Consider the following 22,906-nt stretch of genomic DNA (forward strand, 5'->3'; position numbering starts at 1 on the left):
ATCCACAACCTCATCACCTCAGGTGACCTCCCACCCACAGCCTCCAACCTCATTGTTCCACAACGCTGCACCGCCCGCTTCTATCTCCTTCCCAAAATCCACAAACCTGACTGTCCTGGTTGACCCATTATCTCCGCCTGCTCCTGTCCCACCGAACTTATCTCCACCTATCTTGACTCCATTTTCTCCCCCTTGGTCCAGGAACTCCCTACTTATGTCCGTGACACCACCCATGCCCACAACATCCTCCAGAGCTTCCAATTCCCCGGTCCGCAACACTTCATCTGTACCATGGACATCCAGTCGCTGTGCACCTGCATTCCCCATGCAGATGGCCTAAAGGCACTCCTCTTTTTCCAGTCCCGCAGGCCCAACCAGTTCCCCTCCACTGACACCCTCATCCGCCTAGCTGAACTCACCCTCACCCTCGACAACTTCTCTTTCAATTCCTCCCACTTCCTACAGAAAAAGGGGTGGCCATAGGTACCCACATGGGCCCAAGCTATGCCTGCCTCTTTGTAGGTTAAGTGGAAAAATCCCTCTTCCGTACCTACACTGGCCCTAAGTCACACCTCTTCCTCCATTACATTGACAACTGTATTGCTGCCATCTCGTGCTCCCACGAGGAGCTCGAACAGCTCATCCATTCACCAACACCTTCCATCCCAACCTTAAGTTCATCTGGACCATCTCTAATACCGCTCTCTCCTTCCTGGACCTCTCTGTCTCCATCTCTGGCAAACACCTGGAGACAAATATCCATTTCAAGCCCACCAACTTCTATTCTTGCCCAATCCAAAGCACCATGATGGACCATATCACCAAATTAAGATTTAGTTTGCCATTATTTTTCAAACTTCTCTTCCCTTGTATGATCTATCCACAGACTCCTTTAAACTGTACACTGTCCACACCCTGTTCTACCACAGCACATTGATCTTTCTAAACCACACCACTGTTTCTGACATTGTACATTATTTGTTCAACATCCAGTACTGCATGAGTGAAAGTGAGCAATATTGTTTCAGCATTTGGAAATGAACCTTTGGACATAGGATTAGAACTCTACTTCTTCTGGCTCAGGAGTAAAAATGTTTCTTGGTTTTCATTGGTGCAACTAACGTCATGAAAGTTCGAGGTTGAGTAGTACAGTTGTGATCCCCGAAGAAAATGAGAGGACAGATTTGAGGCAACACTGTGTAATTCAGTTCAACACCTTTGATGTGTTCAGAGAGCAGTTGTTGTTTTACTAAATACAGTCAATATGACTGATGAAAACCATTGTTGTCCAATCACTTTATTATCAACTGCTGCAGCCAGGAGGGTCCTATTGACACGGCATATTGTGAATTTGGAACAATACATCCTTCTTGCACTTTATTTTTAGTGCACTGTTAAGAAACAGCACAGAGAGTGACTGACTTTGTGGGGGAGAATGTATGTCATCTCATAAAAGTGAGGCTCTTTTTCAAGAAACAATTGTGCTCCCAAAAAAAGTCAACAGGAACAGAATGTGATCATACAGTGGACAAACTGACCTAGTAATGAACTGTCAAGACTTGTACATAACAGCTCAAACTTTAAATTTGTTGAGAGGCTTTACATTCCTGTTTAGTGTAATCCATGTCAACAGCACTGTTTCTCTAGGATCCTCTGTCAGGGATATGTTTATAGACCCTCTTCCAACTGTCTGACTGGAATGTGATACCTCATCTGGTGCCATTCCCAACTATCAGTGAAGCAAATGTCATTTTTGGATTTTCCTCCTAAACTTTACTTGCCTCCTTAAAGCTTTTCTCTTTTACCAAAGATTTCAATTGACTGCCTTAGGATCCTCTTAAATAGCTCAGTGCCATTTTGTTGGAATTTCTCTTGGAAGCACCATGAAACATTTCACAATATTAAAGGTGACATATAAATGCAAGTTGTTGACCCCATCAAATAAAGTATTGGCTCTCTTCCATTTCCTGTCAACTCCCCAACTCAACTGTTTTGTTTTGGCTCACAAATCACACCTTGTTTTCAATTATTTTGGTCAAAGCCAATCCAAAAGTGATACTTGCCAAATCTGCCTCTTCTTGTCATGGTCACATGATCCATAAATTTCAGGGCTCAGCATTTTGATATATTTTTATCAGACAACATTCATTTTCTTTAACTAGCTGCCTGATACCTCATCAATAGCACAACCCACCTCCTTCCCAATTTTTTCTGCTTATGTTCTGTGGGGTAGATCTGCTTCCATAAGCCTACACTTCTGGAACTTGTGTAAAATATTTAGAATATTCAGATACAGTAGTCAGTTTGCTACTGAGATGCGCATCTCCCGATCTCTCTAATTTAATGCCCGCCAAGATCAGCTAACAAGGCCGAACAGCTAAATAAAATTCAAATGTCCAATTACCTTACACAGAACCAATAAAAAAACCATCAGACGGGGTGAAAATGCAACTTTTAGTTTTCACCAATGCTTTATTTAGTGTAAGTTAGGAGTTGTTAATACCTTGTTATCTGAAACATGCAGTTCACTTTGCACTTGACTGTATCAAAGGGAGATTAAGATTGTAATGATCAATAATATACTCACTGAGACCATTGTCAAATGTTGTGAATCAATTGTTGCATGAAAGTTCAGCCTCTTTGGAGAATGCATCGCTAAGTTTTCTGTATCTTGAGCTGTAGTCAACACTAATTGAGTACCTCTACCTAGTTTGAAACTAATAACTCCTTTCTGACATTAAACAATGCTGTGATTATTATGAGACAAAATTACAGGGGAAATATTTCGGATTGAGATTGATGCAATTTTCGTCTAAATTACATTAAATGAATTTGTTGTAAGTGAAGATTGTTTTTTTTTCTGACCTCTGATCTATTCCTGTAGCCACTGTATTCATGTGGCTAGTCCAGTTCAGTTTCTGATAAGATGTTGCTAGTTAGAGAAATCAGTAGTTGAAATGCCAATGAACATCAAAGCGGAGATAGTTCCTTTTTAGAAATTGTCATTGCCTGGCATTTGGTGTCAAGAAATCTATTTCTCATTTGCCAGCCCAACATTAATTATTATCCAGGTCGTGCTGCCCAAGGAAATGCAGTATCCAAGGAGTCATAAATAGTGTGGAAAAAGATGTAATCATCAGTGAACATCCCTACTTCTGCTTTCTGATGGGGCATAGGGCATTGATTATGTAGCTAGAGATGGGTGGGCCTAGAGCAATACCCTGGTACTGAGGTACACAGTTATACCCATCTTCCTTTGTGCTAGATATAACTCCAATCACCTTTCCCATTCGCTTCAGTTTTGCTAGGGTTCCTTGACACCAAACTTGGTCAAATGCTCCCTTGATCAATGACTCTCACTTTTGGAATTCAACTTTATTGTCCATTATTGATCAAGTAGTCCTGACGAAATCCAAGTTATGAAGCAGTGAGTAGGTTATCACTGAGTGAGCGTCTCTTGATTGCAATGCTAATTGACATAGATTAATGATGACTGGGGATGGGGAGATGGGGTAATAACTGGCTGGGTTGGATTTGTCCTGTTTTTTGTGGGCGGGATATACCTGTGCAATTTTCCACATTATCGGATTGATGCCAGTCTTGTGGTCCTCCTGGAAAAGCTTATCTAGAGCTATGGTTAATCCGGGTGCATAAGCCTTCCGTATTACCTCCGGGATATCAGGGTCCGCAGCCTTTGTGGTATCTAGCGCTCATGCAATTAATTGAATTGGTTGAAGACTAGCATTCATGATGCTGGTGAACAGTGTTCCCTCTAAGCTGCACAGGCATCATGAGGCTACTCCAAAATGACACACACACACAGGTAGGCCTGACAGGCATGCCAACGCATTGACTTGCCATTTCAGAAGTTGCTGGTGTGCCATCAGTGAGGAGATCTGAACATTCAGGAAGAATTAGAGGGAATATTGCTGGTGACCTAGGGAAGAGGCTGAGTTGGATCATCCGCTCGACACTTCTGGCTGAAGATGGTTGGAAATGCTTCTGCCTTGTCTTTTGGACTGAAGTGCTGGGAATCCAATATTTTTGAGGATAAGGGTGTTTATGGAGCTTCCTCCTCTTGCAAATTGCTTCATTGTCCACTGGATTTTCATCCTGAATTTGAAAGGATGTCAGAGCTTTAACCTGATCAGGTGATTGTGGGATCACTTTGCTGTGTCAACCATGTGCTCTCAATACATTGAATTTCACTTTTCTTCCCATTCGCCATAAACCAATGGATTGAACTCAGGGAAAATATTATTATTCATCACAGCCTCAGTCAAGGTTAGAGCTGTAAGACTGCAATGATGAGCATTAACCTTGCTGTGTCCAAGGCCCCAATTCCGATTGAATATCAGCAATCCATCCTGACATGGATAACCCCCTCAGGATATTGTAACCTTTGCCCTTGAGATTAGATCTGGTCTATAATGCAACATTAGCCTCGTCAGGGTCAAAGAAAAAAAAAGCATGTCACACACATTTACTCTGGTCAGGGGACCTTGTGTTTGAACTCAAGGTCTGTAACCATGAATCAAATTATCCATGAATCATATACTCCAGTGCTCTAGTATTCATGAATACACGCCCAAAGAATCTTTATACATGTTAGAGATGGAAAGTGCATCATTGCTACCTAATTAATAAATCTATGTGGAATTTGTTTTAGATGTGCTGAAAAAGTACTATCCAAATATTTAACTGCCAGGACCTGGTTCCAAGCTGAGACTGAATTCACAGAATGAAGGTTTTCTCTGTCTGCAAAAGACTTATGTGTGAAGTGTATTGGGCCTGTGTTGCAATCCATTTCCGACACTGGCTTGTGTTTGCAGCCCAAACCCGGGTCTACTTTACTCCAAGATAATAAAATGTGAGGCTGGATGAACACAGCAGGCCAAGCAGCATCTCAGGAGCACAAAAGCTGACGTTTCGGGCCTAGACCCTCTCTGATGAAGGGTCTAGGCCCGAAATGTCAGCTTTTGTGCTCCTGAGATGCTGCTTGGCCTGCTGTGTTCATCCAGCCTCACATTTTATTATCTTGGAATTCTCCAGCATCTGCAGTTCCCATTATCTCTGATTCTACTTTACTCCAAATTGCCAGCCACATTCAGGAGGGCCACAGGTGGGTAGTGTGGGAACTGGAGAACTGCCAAATCTGTGCAGTGGGCCAGGCGGCTCTTATTTAAGACAAGCTGTTGGCAGACTATACGGTGCTTTTACTGTGCTTCACTAACAGTGTAGACACTGACCTGGGAGCGTTTGATGCTAATTTAGGTTACTGAGAAAGCAATATCCATTTCCTCAATATCCATGTCTCTCCTTTTACGAGTAGAAAATTGCTCCCAACGAAAAATCAAAATTTCAGCTCGTGAAGTATTTGCAGCTTCAATACAGCCTCCCAGCAGAAAATGACTGAAAATGATAAGTTTGAAGCTTCCTCGAAATTATTTATCAAGGACAAAATGCACAGAGATGCATTAAATTCATGCCTTTTCAGTGGTGGACTGGCGTACGACTTTGCAAATGCAGTTTTTTAAATGAAAAAATACTGCTGTGACGAGTTAACAAAACGTATGTGTTTTCAAAGCCATCTTCATCCTTTCTCGCTGTGCTCATGATGCAAGCTTAATGGATTTTAAATGGCTTAACATTGCTATCCCAGGAGATGTTGGCCCAGATGGTCTGTAAATGCAATAGGAAGTACCAGAACATCAAAGATTAAGAGATAGTCACGTCGACTCATATTTAGTGGAATTTGATACTCGAAAATTAGCGATTATGCATTGCTACTCTAACTAGTCAGTAAATGGTCTAAAGTCTTCATTTATTTGTTTGCAGAGCTGTTATAAAAATATTCAGGCATGACATAAGAGGACAACCAAATTGTTTTGGTGGTTTTAAGACCAAGTTGAAAAATAATTCAAGTGATTACAAAGTCTAAGCAATCAGAAGCAATGTTATATTGTTAGTTAAGCACAATAATAACACTGTATTTTCAGCTGAAGCTTTAGTTTCAGGTGAAATTTTCTTGGTTGCTAACTGATTGCTTGCATCTGCCCCGGTATAAGCATAATTCAGACTAACTAGTTAATTTCTGGGTTTAAATCCTGTCTTTAAAAAGATTTTGCCCTCCCTCCCACTACCCTTCAGCCACCCATTGATAGAAGGGGGAAGGTTGCATGATTAAGATGGTTTCTGGGAGAACAAAAATTCAAACAGGGACACATAAGGAAGGACTTATTCAAGTTATGTGATAAAAGTGAGGGAGGTTGACAGGATTTTTCTTTGTATTTGGATAATGAACTTTACAAATAAAACAAAAGGAAAACTTGCCACGCCTGTCCAGATGAATGGACATGCTGAGATTTATGCCAAAAATGCTTGCTTAGCCAGGACCTTGTTGCAGCAATATGTTTTGTTTCAGGATGAGTGAAACTTGAGATGTAGTGAAAGTGGGTTTGAATTGGGTGTCATTAATTTATGACACTGCTTCAAACTTCATGCCTGCTCAGTCAAGAATAGCATTATACCCACCCTTCCCATTCTTATTTCCTACTGCTTATGCTTGGAATTGCTTAAAAAGATAAAAGGTCTATCTACAGTCAATGGATACTGGTCTCAATGGATTTTCTTTTGATGGGTTAATCGCGTGATTTTTTTATGGCAGGGTTGGGGGTGGGGGATGTTGAGATTAAAAACTACTGTACAGGGATTGGGAAGTGGTCCATTTATTCTGCCTTGCTATCTGAGCTCAGGGCTCAAGTAGATGCATTTTGTTCAGTGTGATTTGAAAAATTCATGTCCACTGGGATTAAAAGCTGATGTGTGGATCTTATGAAATTTCCAAAGGCATCTGACTAGTCCCAAAAAGTAATATCCCACTTCCTCAAGTCGCAACCCAATCATTTCTTAAATGTTTCCACATGACCTGTTTCTCCTAAAAAAAATTACATTTGATATGAATTACTTTGCTTTCTTTTCTAGGAACACAAATTCTCGTACTATTTCATCAAAGTAAATCATAAGAGTGTCTATAAGTTCAAATGGCAACGTGATTCAATTATTCAACTCAATTCTGTATGCATACGGGCACTTCAAAACTTCCCTGTGTTTTCCTTGTGATTGTTACCAGAAATTCCAGCTGCCCCGGTCAGCGCATTGAGTATTTGAGTTGGGAGATCATGTTGTGGCTGTACAGGACATTGGTTAGGCCCCTTTTGCAATACTGCATGCAATTCTGGTCTCTTTGCTATAGGAAGGACATTGTGAAACTTGAAAGGTTTCAGAAAAGATTTACAAGGATGTTGCCAGGGTTGGATGGTATGAGGTATAGGAAGAGGCTGAATAGGCTATTTTCTCTGCAGTGTCAGAGGCTGAGGGGTGACTTTATAGGGGTTTATAAAATCCTGAGGGACATGGATAGGCTAAATAGACAAGGTCTTTCCCTCAGGGTGATAGAGTCCAAACCTAGAGAGCATAGGTTTAAAGTGAGAAGGAAAAGATTTAAAAGGGACCTAAGCGACAATTTTTTCACACAGATCAGGTGCTTGTACAGAATTAGCTGCAAGAGGAAGTGGTGGAAGGTGGTATGGAAGGTGGTACAATTACAACATTTAAAAGGCATCAGGATGGATACATGAATAGGAATGTTTTAGAGGGTCATGAGCCAAATGCTGGCAGATGGGACTAGATTAATTTAGGATATCTGGTTGGCATGGGTGAGTTGGACCAAAGGGTTTGTTTCTGTTCTCTACCTCTCTATGACTTTTCAACGCTACATGCATATCTTAGACTACAAAGGTAGGAATAGTTAGCCTCACAACAATTATTTTAGAATCTACAGGTTTGGCTCCACATGTGATCCTAGTCTGAACACAACATGCAGTGTTGTAAACTACATCTTTAAAACTGTTGCTAAAGAGAAAAAAGCCTGACGATTAGGAGAAGCCAATCAACTTTCTTACCAAACATTTGATTATTGTAAATTTTTACAATGTAAACTGACCCAAAGCACTGAAGAGTAACTGTTGGTAGAAGAAAATGATCACAAACATCACATCATAGTTCTGGTTTTCAGATGGCTGCAAAAATGTTTTGTGTATCACATTTTGAAAATAGTTGATAACAGGAAAACTTGCTGTACAATCCACATCTAATGCAGAAGGCGCACTTAACAAGATATTTTAGCGTTAATATAAACAGACTATTTCCTGTGGAAGAGAGAGAATCTCTTGGTCAGATGCTGGATCAGCAAATGTTCCTATGCTAAAACGGGCATAACAATAATACTCATTTCTTTTGTCTTCCTGTTTTGCTTCGTCAGTTTCAAGAACACATCTGTTCATGACTATTTGGTGGGCAGTGCCTAGGGCACAGGAGGACCTGAATACATGACGCATGAGAGGCTGCCAGTAATTGATGATGGAGTGAAAGGTGTTGCTGGGGAACAAATCCGGAAGGAAAGGGAAAAACCCAACAGTTACTCAGCTGAAATAATTTATTTTTGTGAGAGATGGAATAGAATCGCTGGGAGAAATGAGGGTGGTGCAGGAGAGATAGAAAGACTGAGATGGGGATAGATTCAGGGGCATGGCTTGGAAGGGAATGGATAGCAAGAGAATGGTGGATTAAGTAATGGAATTGGTAAATGCTGCACAATACAGCAACAACTCTTCGAACTAATTTATTGAGGTACTCCAACGCTGTTCCTTGTGCTAAAGTTGAAGATTCACCACATTTAAATGAGGAGCAGAAAAGCAGTCAGCTGAATGAAATGATAATGTCAGCGTTTGTCCCCTAAATGAAGATGATAGTCGAAGGTGTTCAGAATTTTTACAAAGCTTAAGTCTAAACAGCATACCGCGACACACACCAGACTCAAGAAAGGAACAGTTACATAGAACATAGAACATAGAACATAGAACAGTACAGCACAGAACAGGCCCTTCAGCCCACAATGCTGTGCCGACCATTGATCCTCATGTATGCACCCTCAAATTTCTGTGACCATATACATGTCCAGCAGTCTCTTAAATGACCCCAATGACCTTGCTTCCACAACTGCTGCTGGCAACGCATTCCATGCTCTCACAACTCGAGGTAGCATGAAACCTGAACAAGGGCAAGGGGTAGGATTTTCATATTGACAAAAGGTATCAGGAAGTGGGATGAATCTGCTAATGTGATTCCTCACTATCTCAAGATTCCTGGTAGGTGGGATATTCTATAAATCCAGGCTAAAATAACTGGAGGGCAAATGCCTGATCCAGAATACGAAGTTTAAAAGCTATTCATGAGTCCCATAAAGCCTCAACACAGTGTTTCCAGAGCAGCCAACTACTCACTGATATATAGTTGAACCTTCTGACTTCTCTTTAAATTCCTCATTCCACCTTCCTCCCTCATTCCCTCACCTTCACCCCATTCACCACTGTCCATATTATGTAAAACACTCACAAGCCCCATTGCAGCAGTTGAAAGCCATTGTATAGCCCATATAACTCCATAGACAAACAAGCAAACTTCAAAACTACTATTTCAACAGATGATTATAGTGAATATGGAAATTCAATGGGAAAGATGAAACATTTATACTGGGTTATTATTTTAGGCTGCCCTTTGAAGAGTCTGAAATATAGTCTGTGTTTTTATCTATTAGATGAACAACTTATTTAACTCAACTGAAGACTATTCCGCTTTATGATTTTGATCACTTATTTGGAACAGTGCCAGGAGTGGGAAGGCAGTGACTCAGCGTTAATGTCACTGGATGAGTAAGCCAGAGCCCAGTGCTAATCCACTGGGGATATGGGTTCAAGTTGCACTTTGGCAGATAATGAAATTTGCATGTAATTTTTAACAAATGGAATTGAAAAATAGCCTAATGGTTACCCTGTAGCCACTGTCCTTTAGGGAAAGGTATCTGTTGTCCTTACCTGGTCTGGCTTATGCATGTGCTTGACTCTTGACTGCCCTAGCTATGTGCAATAAGCACTGATTGAGCCATTGATGCCTACACCCCATGAACAAATAAAAAAGTAATGACATAAAAAAGCAAAGTAAGGATCAATAGCTTAGCAAAAATACCATTAAGCATTCACCCTTGCCTCTCATACAGTTAGTTTTAGTACATTATAATGGTGACTTGCTTCAAAGGGTCATATTGCTTATAATACATTTGTTTGATTGAAAGTAGTGAAAACCATTATGTAAATACAGTTAATTAATTAATTATTTTGTTTCTCACTTTCTTGAAAAGCAGATTCTCTAAACTGCTTGACTTTTTAGCATTAGTCAATGAATCTGTCTGTAGGTTAAATCAAGTTCTCTTGTTTTAAGTACAGTATTAGTCCAGGAATTTCCTTTCGGTTTGACCTGCTGAGCCACTGTGATTTCTGCCAAATATACGGTGACTGTGCGAGAGAAGCCAACCCCCATGCCCTTCCTTTCTTGGGAAACCTCTTGATGCTAATCTACTCCCAATAATTAAATCGGCTCCTTCACTTTAAAAAGAAAATTCTGCTATTGAATAATTCAAATTAAACAACATTATCAACACAGCAAAGGGTTCAGAAAATCAGATAACTCCAAATCAAGTGAGTCTGGATTAAGGAAAGTCAGCTGCTCTTAGAGATACAAGAGTGATAAAATTTTTAACCATATGGCGAAAAAAGGCCAACTGTACAATGAATAAATCTGAATGCTGTGGGCCAGCATTATCTGGATTTTCTGAGGAAATATTTTGGAGCTTTAATTTTCTAACATAGTATGAAATAAGATGTTGATATGCAGTGCCATTTCCCTAGACTTATTGTTGCACCTTTTGTTTTGCAGGAAATTATACACCACTTTCTGAAGCAAGGGCAGAAGGTAGGCAGTTTAACATGTTTAAAGGAAAGGCAACTAGATATTGAGACCTCCATTTCAAATGCTGTTTATGTTTTTTTCTTTTCATCTTTTGCCAGGCATAAGTCAGCCTTACAGACAGTAAATTATGGTGCAAAGGCATCTCCTTATCTGGAAACCTTGGACGTGACTCCTGCCACAATTTGCTGTGCACTGAAACCTCTTGTGAATGCACCTCGATTCTGCATCGCTGCTGCACGAGGCAAGGCATGGGGAATGACAGCCAGAATCCCACGTGTCTTACCAACGACTCATTCAAGTATACCCTGTATGGCTCCGTGTACAGCGTTGTATTTATCCTCGGTTTGCTGACAAACTGCACCTCACTGTATTTCTTCAGCTGCAAAATGAAGATGCGGAATGAGACCACAATATTTATGACCAATCTTGCGGTCTCGGACCTCCTTTTTGTCTTTACGCTGCCCTTTAAGATTTTTTACAACATCAATCGCCACTGGCCATTTGGTGACGGGCTGTGCAAGGTCTCAGGGACAGCGTTCCTCACGAACATATACGGGAGCATGCTGTTTCTCACCTGTATCAGTGCTGACCGATTCCTGGCCATAGTTTACCCTTTTAGGTCTCGGGCCATCAGGACAAGGAGAAACACCAGCATCATTTGTGCAGGAGTGTGGCTCCTGGTGCTCAGTGGGGGAATCTCTGCATCTTTATTCTCCACCACTAACATCAGGGGGAATAACTCCAGTACCACCTGCTTCGAAGGTTTCTCCAAAGATACCTGGAAAACCTATCTGTCCAAGATCACCATATTCATTGAAATAGTTGGATTTCTTATTCCCTTGCTGTTGAATCTGACCTGCTCTTCGCTGGTTCTGAGGACTCTGAGGAAACCAGAAACGTTGTCTCCAATTGGAGCCAACAAAGAAAGGGTACTGAAGATGATTATTGTGCACTTGTCCATTTTCATTATATGTTTTGTGCCCTACAACTCCATCCTGTTTATCTATGCTCTTGTGCGTTCCCAAGCAATTGCAAACTGCTCCTTGGAGAGGTTTGCCAAAACCATGTATCCAATCACTTTGTGCCTGGCTACCACAAACTGCTGCCTCGACCCCTTTGTTTATTACTTTACGTCGGAATATTTTCAGAAGTATTTCAACATAAGACCCTGCACCAAGCTTGATTCCATTTTTAAAAGTGAAACACCACTAACAGTGAAGGGGGAGGCAATGGCCGATTCTGTAAATCGGAATGGAGCCAATATTCATTTAGAATCACAGTTTTAAGCTTGGTATCTGAATGATTGAAAATTACCTTCAGGACTCTAATACGCCACCTGTTCTGTGTGGTAAGGCTGCAGGATTTCAGAAGAAAAGGGTGGAATTTTCCCTTCCCTGTTGCAGCAACAGTCATGGCAAGTAAAGTGTTGAAACAGGGCAGGAGTGAAAAAGTCAGATTCTTGGAAAAGCGAAAAATGTTCCTGATTTCCCTCTCGAACTGCAACTTTAGAATCTCACCCTTGAGTGGTGATTGCTGTATTTCCGCACCTTTGCGTCTCATTAAAAGAACCAGCTTGCCCTAGTTACATCCCACTTCCAATTCTCCTGTCCTCCACTGAGAAACAAGGCAGTGCAAATTCCTGACAGGTCAAACAGAATGGACACTTATCAGCTGCAGCTCACCATTTGCATGTCCCGGCCATCAATTAAATGTATCTTCACAATAATGCCCCTACTAGATCCACAGCCACTATTCTCCTTGATCCTTCCTTCATCCACCCAAATCCACGTAAAAAACCACTAGCCACACTACGTGTTGCCTGCACTCAGACCAATTCAGTTTCTCACCACATCACACCTTCAATATCACTTTGTGCTGATGGATGTTGTGGGATATTGCATTTTGGTAAAACAAACTAGGGCAGGACTTAGACAGCCCTGGGTAGTGTTGTAGAGAAACGTATGGGTTCAAGTACATAATTCTTTCAAATTTGCATCATGGGTAGACAGGATGATTAAGAAGGTGTTTAGTATGCTTGCCTTCATTGCTCAGACCTTTGAGTATAGGAGTTGGAACATCATGTTGAGGTTGTACAGGAATTTGGGGAGGCCTCTTCAAGAGAACTGGGTGCAGTTCTGGTTGCTCTGCAATAGGAAGGATATTGTTAAATTGGAGAGGGTTCAATAAAGAGTTACCAGGATGTTGCTGGGAATGGAGGGATTTAAATAGGCTGGCATTGGTTGAGAGGCTTTTCAGTGAAGTTTAGGAGGTTGAGTGGTGACCTTAGGGAGGTTTATTAAATCATGAGGAATATAGAGAAGGTGAATAGTAACAGTCTTTTCTCGAGGGTGGGGTAATTCAAAAGTAAGGAGCATATTTTTAAGGTGAAGTGAGCAAGTTTTAAAAAGGACATGAGAGGCAACTTTTTTTCGCTCAGAGAATGGTTTATGTGTGGAATGAACTGCAGAGGAAGTGGTGGATGCAGGTACAGTTATAACTTCTAAAAAACATCCGGTTAAGTACATGAATGGCAAAGGTTAGGACGGATATGGGCCAAATGCAGGCAAGTGGGACTGGTTTAGTTTTGGGAACATGGTCGGCGTGGACTGTTTGGGCAGAAGGATCTATTTCCATGCTGTATGATTCTATGACTCTATTCTGCCAGGTCACATGGGTGGCATGGTGGCTCACTGATTAGCACTGCTGTCTCACAGCGCCAGGGACCTGGGTTCAATTCCACCCTCAGGTGACTGTGTGTGTGGAGTTTGCACATTCTCTGTGTGTCTGCATGGGGTTCCTCCAAGTGCTTCGGTTTCCTCCCACAGCCCAAAGATGTGCAGGTTAGGTGGATTGGACATACTAAATTGCCCATGTTCAGGGATGTTTATGTTAGGGGGATGGGTCTGGGTGGGATATTCTAAGGGTTGGTATGGACTTGTTGGGCCGAAGGGCCTGTTTCCACACTAGCGATTCTATGGTTGTGAGCAGTGACAGCCACACATACATGGAGATGCTGTCATGTTAAAACAAAACACATCTTAAAGCTTCTAACTCACTTACTGAACTCTCTTACTTTTCATCACTGAGTTTTACGTACAGGGATTTGGCTATGATCAATCCAATTGGGCAGTGATCCATGGTCAAGTGCAAGCAGTCCAGGGAATACACACAGGTCAGTTGCGATGCTCAGTTCTTGCTGCAGTGAGAGAATAGGAAGGATTGATTGGTATGCAAGTGGTCAGCAGGAGAAAGCAATCCCCTCTTCTCTACCAGGCCTGTCCTCCAGCATCTCCTGTCCTGGAGTGGGGATACAGCATGTCTTGATGACGTTTGCTGTGTTGAGTACTGCATTGTGAGGGGACATTCAAACATCTACTAACATGGTGCTCAGCAGGGCCTTCAAACATGACTCCAGATGTAATGGATGCCAGAAGTTCACAGTCGTGGCCAACACTTCCTTCTCTCTGGCCATTCCCATGAAATGCACCCAAAAACCAGGTCGCATTAGTTAGGCAGTGAAAAGCAAAAGGTTGCGGATGGTACTTCACTACCAGCCATTAAACTCACTTGCTGCCTACAAATGGGAAAATTCAGCCCGTGGCGATGACATATGTCGGTATACTTTGTATAGAATACAGTAACTTTTTAGACCCAAACAGCCACTGATGTTAACGATCGTCCAGTAGCAGATTCTCACCCTCCAATACTCCAAACCAACATGTGTTTGGTTCACTTGCAAAGCTTATCTGATGAAGAAAGGTTCCTTATTATAATTCTCAAACTTGGTTATAACTGATAATATACAACCTCTGACCATTCACCTCATTTCTGTTGCACATTCTAAATGAACCAGGCATCTGATCTGTTATTTAGTTAAAACAAAAGCATGGTAAATCGAATACTCTACCATTTCTGGCTTTTGTCAGGTCTTGCTTTTAATTCAAATAACTTAGCTAGCCTTTCAATGAATTCTTGGTTCACAGCCAGCAGGAAGATTCAGAATGTCAACCTGCATTGGCAAGTCGTCGAAGTGAACCACATTAAGAATAACTCCTCCACAGTCAAACTTACGCTAAACAATCGTACCTGTCACATTTCAGACAGATTATTTTGTCTGGCAGATATTAGGGAAGTAATGCAACAAGAGGAACACAAACCTTGAGGGCAAATCAATACAAGAGGTCAAAAAGGAGTCTCTGATCCTTTAGACCTCTGCAATTTTGAAGAGATTTACAAGTCTAGGACATAAATGCGTTATATATGGAACCTGAAGCTCGAGAGAGCCAGTACTCTGTGTCCCTAACAAGTCATTCTGTTCAAAGGTAGTGCTGCTGTACTGTTTAACATTGCTTGTTTGTTTGTGTGTCACTGAACCTAAACTAATGAAAATAAATTTGCATTTATGTGATTACAACTTGTCTGAGCTAAGTGGATTTGCAAAGTATTCGTCGAGTTTAATTATACACACACCCCAGAAAGTTCTAGTTTTTAAGAACTAGAAATTTAACTGCTTGCGTTGTGTTGTACTAAAATCAGTTGCTCACATACACACATGCCAGCTTCACCTTTACTGTCTGAACAGCTCCTGAAGTTCCCATTTTTATCCACTTCTTAATGGGGTCTTTTTAGTACTTAGTTTGCAGAATGGATTTTACTGACAAAAAAGCAAGCCTTGCTCTTAAAAGAAATTGATGGACAAAATGTGTCTGTCGATCATTGGATGACATCCAGGTCAGGAATACAGAGCATCGACTGTAATGGGAGTATAATGGCAAGCTGGGATTGAGGATGAAGGCCAACACACGCCGTTAACCTTGTGGGCTGATGGGGCAGTGAAGAGGTGGGCACAGTTCCTGAAACAGATTCTCTGAATTCAAGTGGAGCATTAGACAGATGGCTGAATTAGTGTATTGTTTCACCGTATAATACATTTGTTAGCTGTTGTTGCATTCAGCACAGGATTATTATCAATGTATACTTTTATTGTCCCAACTGTAGGAAGTCAGAAGCACATAAGGGAAACTCGGCACTCAGAGGGGAAGTGGGATGTCACCAGACACGGTTAATCTAGCTCTCTGACATCCATATCAGTAAGACAAGAATTGACAGATGGGAGATTGTTTCAGTGTCTAGTCGAGCAAGGGCAGCTGTCATTTGGAAGAATAGTTTGTGCTTATTTAACACAGTTAGTGATTGATATAATCGAGACACTAGTGTGATGATACACTGCAGCTGGTCCAGACTGTCATGGCAATTCCCTTCAGCCTCAACGCCAAACAGAAAATCAGATTTTCCTGGTAAAAGCCAGCAACTTCCTCTGCAAGGGGGTGTACTTGTGTCACGCCTCAGGTCACAGGCCTGGCCCCGATCCACAGGGCCCGGATCCTCACCAGGAATATCATGCAAAGCAGCTGCTGTTGTCATTAAAATGAATTTAGGACACAGGAATAGGATTAAGTCCTTTAGCCCCTCAAAACTGTTCCATCATTCTGTTAGATCATAGCTGATCTGTGTCACAGCTGCATCTCGACACCTTCCTTCTATAACTCTTGATACTCCTGATAACAGAATTCTTGAGCAGATCCCTAACCTTAACAGTTTTGTTTTTGCATGGTGGCAAGGAGTCAAAACTGTGCAATGTTTGCCAGGGGAAGACTCTATATTCCAGAAGGTCAAAGACAAAATACTGCAAGAGAGAGACATAAATACACAGACATTCACACAAAGCCCAAATTGCTGGTTTTGATTTTGGATGCAATTCTGTATCCTACTGATCTAAGTTACAAATGAATCACCATCTGATTGAAGGCTGGATCAGTGCAATCATCAATCTACGTTGCTTGCTCCTCTTTCTAACGTAGCTACAATAAAAAAAAAACAGGGCATGGGATATGGAGAACTGTAAGAGTCCGATTGTGAACTCCTCGCACTCTTCGTGAAGAGTTTGCTCATAGATTATCACGATGGATAAGTTGCAATTGCTATTTGAAATTCACCAAAACAAATAGGTGGGACAAGTGAGCCCTGCACAGTTAGGAAATGAGGCTGGCCATAGCTGATAATAAAATGTGAGGCTGGATGAACACAGCAGGCCAAGCAGCATCTCAGGAGCACAAAAGCTGACGTTTCGGGCCTAGACCCTTCATCAGAGAGGGGGATGGGGAGAGGGAACTGGAATAAATAGGGAGAGAGGGGGAGGCGGACCGAAGATGGAGAGTAAAGAAGATAGGTGGAGAGGGTATAGGTGGGGAGGTAGGGAGGGGATAGGTCAGTCCAGGGAAGACAGACAGGTCAAGGAGGTGGGATGAGGTTAGTAGGTAGGAGATGGAGGTGCGGATTGGGGTGGGAGGAAGGGATGGGTGAGAGGAAGAACCGGTTAGGGAGGCAGAGACAGGTTGGACTGGTTTTGGGATGCAGTGGGTGGGGGGGAAGAGCTGGGCTGGTTGTGTGGTGCAGTGGGGGGAGGGGACGAACTGGGCTGGTTTAGGGATGCAGTAGGGGAAGGGGAGATTTTGAAACTGGTGAAGTCCACATTGATACCATATGGCTGCAGGGTTCCCAGGCGGAATATGAGTTACTGTTCCTGCAACCTTCGGGTGGCATCATTGTGGCAGTGCAGGAGGCCCATGATGGACATGTCATCCAGAGAATGTGAGGGGGAGTGGAAATGGTTTGCGACTGGGAGGTGCAGTTGTTTGTTGCGAACTGAGCGGAGGTGTTCTGCAAAGCGGTCTCCAAGCCTCCGCTTGGTTTCCCCAATGTAGAGGAAGCCGCACCGGGTACAATGGATGCAGTATACCACATTGGCAGATGTGCAGGTGAACCTCTGCTTAATGTGGAATGTCATCTTGGGGCCTGGGATGGGGGTGAGGGAGGAGGTGTGGGTGCAAGTGTAGCATTTCCTGCGGTTGCAGGGGAACGTGCCGGGTCACTGTGAGCGAGAACGCCCTTGACCGCGTCTCCCGTATTTCCCGCAACACATCCCTCACACCCTGCCCCCGCCACAACCGCCCTAAGAGGATCCCCCTCGTTCTCACACACCACCCTACCAACCTCCGGATACAACGCATCATCCTCCGACACTTTCGCCATTTACAATCCGACCCCACCACCCAAGACATTTTTCCATCCCCACCCCTGTCTGCTTTCCAGAGAGACCACTCTCTCCGTGACTCCCTTGTTCGCTCCACACTGCCCTCCAACCCCACCACACCCGGCACCTTCCCCTGCAACCACAGGAAATGCTACACTTGCCCCCACACCTCCTCCCTCACCCCTATCCCAGGCCCCAAGATGACATTCCACATTAAGCAGAGGTTCACCTGCACATCTGCCAATGTGGTATACTGCATCCGCTGTACCCGGTGCGGCTTCCTCTACATTGGGGAAACCAAGTGGAGGCTTGGAGACCGCTTTGCAGAACACCTCCGCTCAGTTCGCAACAAACAACTGCACCTCCCAGTCGCAAACCATTTCCACTCCCCCTCCCATTCTCTGGATGACATGTCCATCATGGGCCTCCTGCACTGCCACAATGATGCCACCCGAAGGTTGCAGGAACAGCAACTCATATTCCGCCTGGGAACCCTGCAGCCTAATGGTATCAATGTGGACTTCACCAGTTTCAAAATCTCCCCTTCCCCCACCACATCCCAAAACCAGCCCAGTTCGTCCCCTCCCCCCACTGCACCACACAACCAGCCCAGCTCTTCCCTCCCACCCACTGCATCCCAAAACCAGTCCAACCTGTCTCTGCCTCCCTAACCGGTTCTTCCTCTCACCCATCCCTTCCTCCCACCCCAAGCCGCACCCCCATCTACCTACTAACCTCATCCCACCTCCTTGACCTGTCCGTCTTCCCTGGACTGACCTATCCCCTCCCTACCTCCCCACCTATACTCTCTCCACCTATCTTCTTTACTCTCCATCTTCGGTCCGCCTCCCCCTCTCTCCCTACTTATTCCAGTTCCCTCTCCCCATCCCCCTCTCTGATGAAGGGTCTAGGCCCGAAACGTCAGCTTTTGTGCTCCTGAGATGCTGCTTGGCCTGCTGTGTTCATCCAGCCTCACATTTTATTATCTTGGAATTCTCCAGCATCTGCAGTTCCCATTATCTCTGGTCATAGCTGAGGTAAGTGATGCTGATAGGAATTGAGCTGTTACGTCTCTGGACAGCTGTCATTTGTGCTATCAGAAAGCATATTGTCAAACAGAGCGTGAGTGGAAATTTACAGTGTGTGCCGGTGCTAAATTGAAACAAAGCAGTGGGAGGATAGAAATCTGTCTTTAGCAGTGACTGCATCGATACTGCAACAGCTGCAAATCCCCTGAACAAACTGGGGACAGGAGCTGGAGAGACACTTCACTGTTTATTCACAGTGTACACGTCCCATTTAGCCTGTTTGGAACAAAAGCCCTTTTACTGTCTCCCAAGGAGCCACAGGTAGTTCTATTACGTGTCGGTTGCGTTGTTGAGTGACCTTGCGCAATAGAAAATCAAGTTATGGAAAATCACCATAGAAACCTGTATGGCATGTTTCGATAATGCAAACTTTCTACAGTATGGTATGCTTTAACGAAGGCCTGTTGGCGATTTCTCTATAATGAGACTTTCTACAGTGATTTTCTACAACACAAGGCTGAACAAGAACGCAACTATTGTAGGAGAGCAACTTGTATTTTGCTTCGTCTGGCAATTTAACCTATTTTTCCATTCAGGAAAGTATTAATACCTTAAACAAGTCACCAAATCTGAAGTTGAGCTTCATTAATCGTGATGACGAGAGGCCAAGTGTGATTGAAACCTGCAGATAGGCAGTTTGAACATCGAACAGCAGAGCGCAGAAACGGTCCCTTCGGCCCACGATGTTGTGCCAAACATGACACGCAGTTAAACTAACCCCTTTTGCCTGCCCTTGGTCCATATCACTCCATTTTTTGGCATATTCATGCGCTTTTCTACAAGCCCCTTTAGATGCTCCTATCATATCTCCTCTACCACCACCCTGGCAGTGTGTTCCAGACTCCTATCATGCTCTGTGTAACAAGTCTTGCCCCTCGTGTCTCTTGAATTTTCCTCCTCCCGTCTTAAATGCATGCCCCCGTAGTATTAGACATTTCAACTTTGGGAAAAGAAAGGATTCTGACCGTCAACCCTACTTATGCATCTCGTAATTTTATGGACTTCTATCCAGTCTGTAGATGTTGGTGTGTTCACCGAGCCGGGAGGTTTGATAGCAGACGTTTCATCCCCTTATTAGTTGACACTCTCAGTGCTGTGGAGCCTTATGTGAAGCGATGTTGATATGTATCATGTTTGAATTTATATGGTCTGGTTTTTACTGCTTCCGGTGGGTGCCAGTTCTGCTGTGAGTTGTAATGGTCATTATATCGGGTCGAATTCAATGCGTTTGGTGATGGAGTCCCAAACCACCAAGAATTCCCTGGCTATCCTCTGTTTGGCTTGTCCTATGTTTGTAGTATTGAAAGTGTGGTTTTTCTCATCTGTGTGTATTGAAACCAAGAGCATCTGATTACGTCGTTCAGTTCCTAGCTGCTGTTTGTGGATGTGGGTTGCTAGTTGTCTGCCTATTTGTCTCACGTAGTGTTTTGTGCAGTCTCCGCATGGTATCTTGTAAGCCACATATATCCTTTCCGTGGTATCTACTGGGTCTTTCACCCTGATCAGTTGCTTCCTTAATGTGACTGCCACTTTGAGGGCAGTCATGATTCCCAGCAGTCTGAGTAGCCTGGCTATCAGTTCTGAGGATATTGCCTCGTAAGGGGATGAAACATCTGCTATCAAACCTCCCAGCTCGGCCAACACACCAACATCTACAATCAGCACCCAAGCTACAAAGCTTCATTCTATCAAGTCTCTCCTCAGTGTCTGTCACTCCAGAGAAACAGCCCGAGTTTTTCTAGCCTTTCCATATAGCTCATAGCCTTTTATCCAGGCGGCATCCCAGTAAAAAAAAACAGAAGTTGCTGGATAACCTCAGCAGGTTTGGCAGCAGGAGGGTGCAGAAGAGGCTTGGTAAACCTCTTCTGCACCCTCTCCAAAGCTTCCACATCCTTCCTCTACCTCCCTTTAAGGTGGTGACTAGAACTGAATGCAAGTGTGGCTTAACCAAAGTCTTATAAAGCTGCAACATGACACCTTGACTCTTGTACCCAGTTCCCTGACCAATAAAGACAAGTATGCCTTCTTTACCACCCTATCTACTTTACTGTAAATCCACACTGTATAGGGCCCTGCATTTCCTGCATACATTTCCTGAACATTTGATCTCTCAAAGTGCAGCACCTCACACTGACCTGGATTAATCTCCATCTGCCATTTCTCTGCCCATATTTATAACTGATATATATTTCCAGTTTGTCAGCAATCTTATGCAGCAAGGCCAATTGGTACTGGGGTCATAGAGCAGGGGCAAACACCACAGCTAGCTTTCTAATCAAATGAGTTCAATGGAAAGGAAAATTAGCCAATGCTTTAACGAAGGCCTGCTGGCAATCTGCTCCTGGTCTGTTCCATCATGATCCAACCTGCTTCACACTCCTCCCAATCTGTTTTACCGAATATCCTGACCCGCTTCCCATTTCTCCTGACTCAATTCACAGTGATCCAGATCTGCAATACCCAGGCCTCAACGTCAAAGGAGGTCTTTGCTCCATTCTATTCTAATATTGCTTTCATCCTGTACTCCCTGCTGTTTCCTCGAAGAACTTCCATCATACGGTCAGAAGTGAGAATAATCATTGAATCCCTACAGTGGCCCTTCAATCCAACAAGTCCACACAGAGCCTCAGAACATCTCACCCAGACCCGTCCCCCTTTAACCCGCCTAATCTACACAACTCTGAACACCATCGGCAATTTTGCACGGCCAATCCACCTAACCTGCACATCTTTGGACTGTGGGAGGAAACACTCCCCGGATTTCAGAACACCCCCCTCCCATTTCTGAAGAAGGGTCTAGGCCTGAAACATCAGCCTTCCTGCTCCTCTGATGCTGCTTGGCCTGCTGTGTTCATCCGACTCTACACCTTGTTATCTGAGTAGTTTATTTTTCCTCTCAGAGGGCTGAGAGTATTTGAAATTCCCTTCCACAAAAGGCATAGGGCATAGAATCTTCAAAGGCAAAGGTAGATTCTTAATTGGCAAAAGCGTGGAAAAATTATCAGGGACGTGCAGGAGTGCAGAGTTGAGATTAAAGTCAGATCAGCCATGATCTTATTGAATAGGAGAGCAGACTGAAAGGGCCGAGTGGCCTGCTCTTGTTCCTTATTTGTACGCATGTATGTACTTGCACCTTCTTGCAATGAATGACAACATGCAATTTGCCTTCGTAACTTCCAACTTCACATCCCTGGCATTTCCTTTCATGTTACCTGTACTTCTCATCATTTCTCACTGCATTCACACGTTGCCAGTTAGGCTGGTCATGCCTGCCTCCTTTCTACTAATCTGCCTTAAGGTGACCCTATCACATTTTCGAGATTTTGTGAAGTTAACTGATATAGAAGAGAGAACTAGAATTCTATGGACCAGTGTTTTAAATTTTCATCTTCGAATTTATATCCCACCTCACACCACCATCCCTATCATTGTCAGGAAAGTACAATCTTTGTGACAGTATTTCCCAGGCTTCCTTTTCTCTCCAGCCGGCAACATACAAGGCTCCGATTCTCTCCTTAGTTGCAAGCATCGGTGCACGGCACAGCAATCCTGAATTCTGCAAGACACTTTTATTTATTCATTGTACGTGGGCATCACTGCCTAGGCCAACATTTATTGCCCACTCCAAATTTCCCAGAGGCCAGCTAGGAATTAACCACATTACTGTGGGTCTGGAGTCACATGTGGGCCAGATCAGGTCCAGACTGCAGATTCAAAATTCATCATCCACCATGCTGCATTATTCTCCCAGACTGTTAGCCTGAAATTCTCAGTTGCTACTCCTATAGCGCTGGCAGTCTAGCACTGCCAACAATGATTAGTGTTTGATCCAGGAGTGTTGGTACCCATACCCGTGACC

The 22,906-nt window shown here is 43.4% G+C and overlaps 1 protein-coding gene across 3 annotated transcripts in view; it reads left to right on the top strand.

The window, feature by feature from the left end:
- LOC125458765 (lysophosphatidic acid receptor 4-like) overlaps nucleotides 1–15,280 on the top strand; it is a 48,825-nt gene extending 33,545 nt beyond the window's left edge. For all 3 annotated transcript variants that reach the window (XM_048544384.2, XM_048544382.2, XM_048544385.2), the window contains 2 exons: nucleotides 10,834–10,869; nucleotides 10,965–15,280. In XM_048544384.2, the coding sequence (XP_048400341.1) occupies nucleotides 11,115–12,152 (1,038 nt within the window). In that variant the 5' untranslated portion in view covers nucleotides 10,834–10,869; nucleotides 10,965–11,114 and the 3' untranslated portion in view covers nucleotides 12,153–15,280. The remainder of the gene's footprint in view (nucleotides 1–10,833; nucleotides 10,870–10,964) is intronic.
- Nucleotides 15,281–22,906: the final 7,626 nt, after the last annotated feature.

Source organism: Stegostoma tigrinum, chromosome 15, assembly GCF_030684315.1.
Source record: "Stegostoma tigrinum isolate sSteTig4 chromosome 15, sSteTig4.hap1, whole genome shotgun sequence".
Lineage (NCBI taxonomy): Eukaryota > Metazoa > Chordata > Chondrichthyes > Orectolobiformes > Stegostomatidae > Stegostoma > Stegostoma tigrinum.